Source organism: Malus domestica, chromosome 05, assembly GCF_042453785.1.
Source record: "Malus domestica chromosome 05, GDT2T_hap1".
NCBI lineage: Eukaryota > Viridiplantae > Streptophyta > Magnoliopsida > Rosales > Rosaceae > Malus > Malus domestica.
In genome coordinates, this window is record NC_091665.1 from 25,442,144 (window position 1) to 25,450,302 (window position 8,159).

An 8,159-nucleotide genomic window follows, 5' to 3' on the forward strand; every position below is an offset into this window, starting at 1 on the left:
TTGTTGACATTTTGGAATTCTTTAATGTGTTGCCATTAGTTTGTGTTCATTTTGTTTAGACTATTTTGTTTTGTATTAAGTCTTGTAATACAAGCCTTGTTTTGAGGAGGGTATTGATAGGATTTCTATGTAATTGTTGACTCAGCATGTTGAATCAGTGATGTGGATGGGCTGACTAGGATGGAATATAGTTATTAAGTGGATAAGTTTGTTAGAGAAGGTTGTTAGTAGGTAGCTTGCAAGATAGGCTATATAGTTACTATATAAGGATAAGCTGTAAAAGGAAAGATGTTGTATAAGTTGATGTTGTAATGAAATACCCAGTTTACTATTACATTGAGTAAGAGCATCTCCATTGAAAGTTCCTATTTAGGGACTCCCACCACCACTTTTGAGTACTCATTTAAGGACTTAATGGGAATCTTTGTGTCCTTAAGGAAATATTGCCTCCAATGGTTGAGTCCTTATAGTAGAATCCCTAAATTTGAAGTTTTTTTAATTTTATGTGATAATTTGATTAATTAATTAAAAGTATTACAAGCTTAAAATCTTCAATCAAATTGTGGGCCCCGTTTTTCACTAAAGGGGCATATTTTTTTTTGTTTGTGTTAACATTTTTTAATTAACTAAAAACATTACAGCATTAAAAGATCAATTGTTTCATGTGAAGAAAAAAAAAAACATCAATAGCTTCAATCAAGCTTATGGGTCTTGTTTTCCACTCAAGGTTGTTCCTATACAGTTCCTATATGTGAGGACATACACTATGTATCAGGTGAGTCCCTATACTTTAGGGACTATGTTTCCTATTCATTTGTCTTTATAATTGTTTTATACCCATTTTTACGGTGATTGTCCCTATTTAAGAACTTCACTGGAGATGCTCAAGAAGCAGAGTAAGGGTTGTATCACAAAGAACCACCTAGTACTTCATTAGTCCATTTGTCTCCACACTCCTGGGCCAAGGCCTGGAAGAAAATTTTCATCACAATCGTGTAAATCTTAAAGCCTAGATTGTGGCTTATGGATGATGATGAAGAGGTCGTTTCTGAAGCCTTAATTTAATCTGCACAGTTGCCCCTCAAATTCTGTCACAAACTTGTGTGACATTAAAGGTAAGCTGTAAGCATGGATATGTGAGGCAGCCATTTTTTCTGTCTGAAGAGAGGAGACGAAGTTCTTAGTTGCAGTTGAATGTTCAACGTACTATAGGTGTTAGTGGCAACATGATTTTGATATGGATCCAAAAACTATATCACCGATGTTTATGCAATGTTCCCACCGGCTGATCGCAACAACCCATCGCCCAACTATATTATTTACTTCTGATTTGAAATGAATCGGGTAGCGTGTATGTGATATATAAAATCATAAAATATGTAGCTCACGAGTGGTATTATATCATATTCTATATACATAAAAGTTAAACAATAAATCTTCTATCCAGCTTTCCAGCTCTACCTGCCTGCCTGTATAGGGACGAAGGGCTGGTTTGATATTGCTGTGTTTTGAAAAAAAATTGCTGTGAGAATAAGCGGCTGTGCTGTGAGAATAAACGGTTGTGAAATAAATCAGCAGAGTGTTTGGTAAACGTTTTTGTAAAAGTGCTTTTGGAAAAGAAAAAAAACAGTCTGATAGTGGGTCTTTTCATTAAAGGACCACTGTAGCTCCGTGTGCTTTGAAAAAAAAAAGCCAGTTTTCCAAAGCTGCAAATAGCAGCTTCAGCTTATTCTCACAGCAGCTTCCAAATAAGCCATTTTTTTTCAATTTACCAAACACCTAAAACCCTCACAGCTTTTTTTCATGGGTGTTTTTTTTAAGCACCTCACTCCCAAATTAGGAGGAATTCAACTCTGCACAGAAAATATATAATTCAATGGCGTAAACGCCGTATTTTTAATTAATTAATGAATTAAAATCATGGGGTCACATTATCTATTTCTGAATATCTCATATTTCAATTCCTACCAACTGGGCATTTATATCATATACATGCATGTTCATTTTCCTTTGTTTTCTTCATGCAATGCATTTTTATTTTCCATATTATATTGCTGCACTTCCATTTCATAATGATTTTAGCTGATTAATAAATGAAATTGTGATTGTTTTGAGGAGGCAAGATCTGCAAATGCCTTTTCTCTTGTCTTTGCAAGAAAATAATCCAAGCTAATAAGAAAATAGGCTCATTATATGGAGTGGTTCCCCACAAAGAAAATCAACCATGTGGAGATTCAAATCTGTACATGTTGAAATTTTATTCTTGCTATCGCTGGATCTACCATGTATATCTCGATTATCTTTAATCATCCGTGTTTAATCACCTTATAAATGTTGAGACAATTGGAATCTTGGCGACTATAATTTCAATTAAGTTGCACGAAATACCGAATCCATTATGAGTTTTTCAACCTGTTGAAAAGCTATCTTTGAGAAGGAAAACAAACGGTACAGTTTATTTAACCTCAAGTTTTTTAACCTTTGAAAGGGATCATTCCATGAAGAAGTACTGAAGTGGAGAAATAAACTGACGGACTAAGCAGCGATATGTTTGAGTCGGAGTATATCTTTTTAGGGTTTTTATCACAAATAGTCATTGAAATTAACTCTCACCATCAAGATGATCCCTGAAATTAAAAATCAATAAATGTAGTCCTTGAAAATAGGTGTCACAAATTAATGTGGTCATTCCGTCACAATTCTATTAAGATATTTGTTAAGTGCTGTTGTGGCATATAAATGGGCCTCATAAGTCATTTTTTTCTCACAATTGGTCCTTAAAATTAACTCATGACATCCAAATGGTCTCTGAAATGGACCCGTGACATCAAAATGATCCCTCAAATTGAAATTTGATCAAGTAGGGTTTAGGGTTTAGGAAAACAATCAAAATTCTTCCTAATTTCATGCCTCAAATCAAGGGTTTTTATCACAAATGGTCACTGAGATTGACCAAACTCATCATTTTGGTCCCTCACTTTCAAAATCAATCAATGTCGTCCCTGACATTCACTACCACACATCAATTTGGTCCTTCCGTTTAGATTTCGTCAATTATTCTGTTAGTTTGTATGTGGGATCCACAAATCCAATAAAATGGTGACACGTGGATTATACAAAAGAAGGGTTTTTGTTGCAAATGGTCCCTGACATCGATCAAACTCCTCATTCTGGTCCCTGAGTTTCAAAAATCAATAAATTTGGTTCTTGCCTTTCACTATCGCACATCAATAGAGTCCTTCCGTTAAAATTTCGTCAATATTTTTTGTTAGTGTGTTGATGTGGTCCCATTAGTCCAATCATATGGCACCAAGTGGATTAACAATAAGAAACTAATTGTTTTTTTTAGAGTGAACCAACTGGCGAGTATTCCGCGCTGACATTTCTCTCGCATCCCACAATCCCGATTGGAAAATAAGATTCAATCTAAATTTGATAAAATCGAATCCAAATTCAATTCAAATATGATAGGATTATAACCAAGGGGAAACTTGAAATAAGTCCAAATGTGTAAGCAATTACTAGATGTAGTCCAATTTTATTTAATTATTGATTTAAGTCCAATGACTCATTGTCCACGTCATTTTATTTTCATTTTTTGGTTAAAATTACCCCTCTATTAACATTATCCTTTAATTCTAGATTTACTTGTATTATGAAATTAATTATAATTGATTATTTATCTTTAAATAATCCCCTACTTGTAGAATTAGTTTTAAAGTATATCTCTTCTTCCATAACTCTCGTATACAATTTGTGTTGTGTTCTCCGATCCCCTTCCTTCTTGTTCATTCTTCTTCTTTCAAGCTCTTATGATTTCTTCCTCCTTTTTGAAATACAAGGTCACAATTTCTAATTTTTTCAGTGGTATAGAGCTTTGAAGTATGCCAATACACCAACAAAAGATGCCTTGATGTACATGGTTGGTTTTGGTTTAGGTCGTTTTGATTGGGAACATTGCCATGAAAATATGAGTTTCATGCTTGCACTGGTAATTTCTTCCTAATTTTTAGTTTGAACTTGGATTATACATATTTTTCTTTTCAACCTTTATAGGAAATGCATTACTTTGTTTATCTACCTGTATTATATATTTCTGTAATGAATCTATTTGTATATTTTGTTTATTCTACCTGTGTTATAGATTAATTGTATTTTATCTACCAATATATCACAAATTTTTCTATCTCAAATTAATTGTGTTATCTACCTATACAATATGTTTTTGCTCATTAGTCTATTTATTTCACATAGTATTTTGTTATCTATCTATACGATAGGTTTTTATTCATAGTCTACCTATATCATAGATTAATTAATATTATCTACCTACACAAATTTTTTATCTACCTCGACAACGTTTCTTTTAATTTTTGATAAACTTATAAGATTGGTTGTAATGTTTTTAATTAGAAAATGGGTAGATAAAGGTATTTGAAAATTCAAAGTTTTAAAATTTTAAATTCAAAAATAAAGAATTTAAATATTTTTTATTTTCAAGGGGCAAAATAGGTGTAATAAAAAATCAAATAAAATTCGACCCAATCCGAAAACAGGTGAATTTTTTGGAGTTGGATCAAATTACCCCTATAACCAACTAGAGAGAACGAGAAGTGAGTTCATGGAGGATAAGAGCTTTAGTGGTGTCATGGTGCCTCCCTTTTCTTTTTGAGCATACCTAGATGTAGACGATGATGTCTTTTTTTTTTTTTTTTTTCTATTATTTTTTGTTTTCAATTTCTTATAGTACTATTAGTTTTAAATCTTAAAAAAAAATTTATAGTTAATCCATGTGGGGTCATATGATTGGACCAATGGGACTATATTATCACACTAACAAAAAAATATTGACGAAATTTTAACGGAATGACTAAATTGATGTGTAGTAGTAAAAGTTAGGGACCAAATTTATTGATTTTTGAAACTCAGGGACCAAAATAAGGAGTTTGATCAATGTCAAGGACCATTTGTGATAAAAATTCTTCTTTTGTGTAATCCACGTGTCACCATTTTATTGGATTTGTGGGTCCCACATGCAAACTAACATAAATAGTTGATGGAATCGAAATGAATAGTTGATGGAATCTAAACGGAATGACCAAATTGATGTGTGGTGGTGAATGTCAGAGACGACATTGATTGATTTTGAAAGTGAGAGACCAAAATGATGAGTTTGGTCAATCTTAAGGATCATTGGTGATAAAAACCCTCAAATCAATGTAGTCATTTCGACACAATTCTGTCAAAAATTCAGTTATGTGCTGATGTGACACATAAATAAGTCACACAAGTCTAATTAAATTTAAAAAAAAAATTACATATAGGCTTAATAATTTAATAGTTAATATAAAAATTGTGAGCCCAAAAACCCAATCCTGCAATCGCCTCCGATTCTAGCCAAAAAATGAGCCCGCAAGTGAGGTTAAGAAATTCTTGACAACGAGGAAGGTAATGAAAAAGGTCATTTGGAAAATCTTAGGATATTTGAAGGGTGTTTCTCCCTTGAATAAACAGAATGAGGCTGAGGCTACGTACGGTTAGCATGTTGAAAGACACAAAAGCAGTTACTCAGACCATGTTTAAATCCATGTTCACTTTTATCTCGGGTCAAAAGACACAATCAAAGCCAAGTGGATGGTCTCTTGTATGATTGTATCCAACTTGACGCACTATGCAAAGCGTAGCGGCAAGCAAAGAAGAAAATAATGCAAATGAATTTGCAAAAGTGTATGCCATTGAACTCATTTGTTGGTCACAAGTCTGATGAAATTATTGAGAATGTGCAAGAGCATCTGCAAAATTTGGAGTCCTGCATACAAGATCTAGAAGAGTTACTGGAACACGTTTCAATGCGTTTGATCATAATTAGAGTTTCCGTTCCCAACATCCTCAACCACAAGATTAGAAAATTTGATTAGTACTAGATGATTCATCCAAATTTCTATTGGTTCATACTTGTATATTAATGAGATCTACATGTATAATATACTTTCTCAGATACTCAATTGAAACTTCTTTTTCCACAATTTACTTGAAATGCTGTAATTTTCACAAATCAATTTAATCTTGAACTGCTTTTGTAATCTGGTAAAATTTACTGAAGCCTTGCATTTTATTTCACTGACTCAAAAGAGTTATAAGAAAACTCTAAGCACTAGACAACTTTTCAGAACCAAAACGAATTATAATTAACAAATCAGTGGGAGTAATTAATTAATGGCACACACATGGAAGACTCGGATAATTGTGCTGGTAATTCGTTCTGTTTAGGGAACAGTCCAATTCATCAAGTCTGCTACATGCCATTTCTCTACAATATGCAAAACAATGCATGGTCATAAATTAATGGATATTGCAGATGTTGCCTGCTCCTTCTGCAACAACCATGAAAATAAAACGAATAAACTAATTAATCACATACATCGATCAGAAAAATAGAGTTTGTAGCGATTAGACAGATGGGTACGATGCATGGTTTTTGCCTCTCTACGTATCTGTAGACACCATTATGAAGATAATCGTGCAATGACACATTTTTGTTTATAGTTTTCTGTTCAATAAATGATTTGATATGAAAAATGAATCAGTGATCGTGAGTTGGTATGCTAGTCCGGGAAGAGACATTTCTTAGACATTGCCTAGGGAACATACAGATCCAAATCGAAATTATGTTACGACTCACTACTGATTGAAGTTAATGAGCTTTCATGTTCCCTTCCCTTAACGAACACTATATATTAAGCAGATGCAGACAGAAAGGAACTCATCAATCTCAATTGTACATTAACCAAAACTTTCAAGGTCGTCTGTTCTATCTCCTCTCAAATCATAAAGAAGAAATGGCTTTCCACACTCGCTCTAACAGCTTCCCCTCAAGGCCACACCTGATCGTTCATGAAGCCGATCAACACTTGTGCAGATTGAGGTCTTCTGAGGCCACCTGCACATCATCATCATCTATCAGCGACAAGCTAAGTGGCCTCCAAGACTTGCATTATTGTACGGAGAATTTGCTTCAGTTGCCCCTCTCTCAACAGGCCTTGTCCCAAGAGCAGAATGACAAATATGCTAATGAGCTATTAGATGGCTCTATCAGACTCTTGGAGGTTTGTGGCACTGCCAAGGATTCCCTGTCGCAAAGCAAGGAATGCATACAGGATCTTCAGTCAATCATAAGAAGGCGGGGAGGTGAATCTGCACTCACAAGTGAGGTCAGGAAATACATGGCCTCTAGGAAGATGGTGAAGAAGGCAATCCACAAGGCTATGGTAAATCTGAAGGGAATGAAAAATAGATCAGCTTTCTCTTCCCTCAACAACGACAATGAGACAGTTGCCATTATTAGCAAGTTGAGAGACGTTGAAGCAGTCACTGTCGCAGTCTTTGAATCACTTTTGTCCTTCATTTCTGGGCCAAAGTTACAGCCAAGTAGCTGGTCATTGGTCTCAAAGATGATGCAGTCGAAAAGAATGGCTTGTAACGAAGAAACAGAAGGCAATGAATTTTCACTAGTTGATGCTGCACTGCACAAAAGTGCAGATAAAGCGCAGAACCAACTTGAGAAGCTAGAGTCGTGTATTCAAGAGCAGGAAGAAGGACTAGAGTGCCTATTTAGGCAACTCATCAAAACAAGAGTCTCCCTCCTCAACATCCTAAATCACTAGATGTTTAGTTCTTTTGATTTCATACATGAAAAACATACTTGTATACAACTTCTCCCAGAATATACACATTGATATACTTTCGTGTAAAATTCTACTGCTCTTTATTTTATACTTCAATAGTATTTTTTCCAAAGCTCACAATGTTCTACCATTAATCTTATAAATGTTCCAATATCATCATATCAAGAGGCCAAATCGAAATCAATCCAGAAAATAACTTTATTATTGCACAATGACAAGATGAAAAAATGAATTAACTGACTTTTCCAAAGGCTTAGAGGAAATTTGACAAGAATTATAAAAATTGTATGAATGCAGTCACATGGGATTTGTGAAAAATCGAAAATCATATATCTTCAAGGCTGTCAAAATTCCAATTGTCTCAAGGAAGATGATCAATAGTAAAAAAGTTAATCATATCAAACATACGTACGCTGGTCCTGTTAGAGGAAAAAACGAAGACTATAAAGTGCAAAGTCTGCATCATCATTAGGT

At 34.2% G+C, this 8,159-nt stretch overlaps 1 protein-coding gene across 1 annotated transcript; it reads left to right on the plus strand.

Annotated features, from left to right (window-relative positions):
• Positions 1-6,799: 6,799 nt before the first annotated feature.
• LOC103445254 (uncharacterized) lies at positions 6,800-7,701 on the plus strand. Its single transcript, XM_008384250.4, has one exon. It carries the CDS (start codon positions 6,840-6,842, stop codon positions 7,662-7,664), a length of 825 nt encoding a protein of 274 aa, XP_008382472.3. The 5' UTR covers positions 6,800-6,839; the 3' UTR covers positions 7,665-7,701.
• The last annotated feature ends 458 nt before the right edge of the window (positions 7,702-8,159 follow it).

Excerpts from the sequence above, each read along its gene's own strand:
- LOC103445254 (XM_008384250.4), top strand. The coding sequence starts at position 6,840 with ATGGCTTTCCACACTCGCTCTAACAGCTTCCCCTCAAGGCCACACCTG.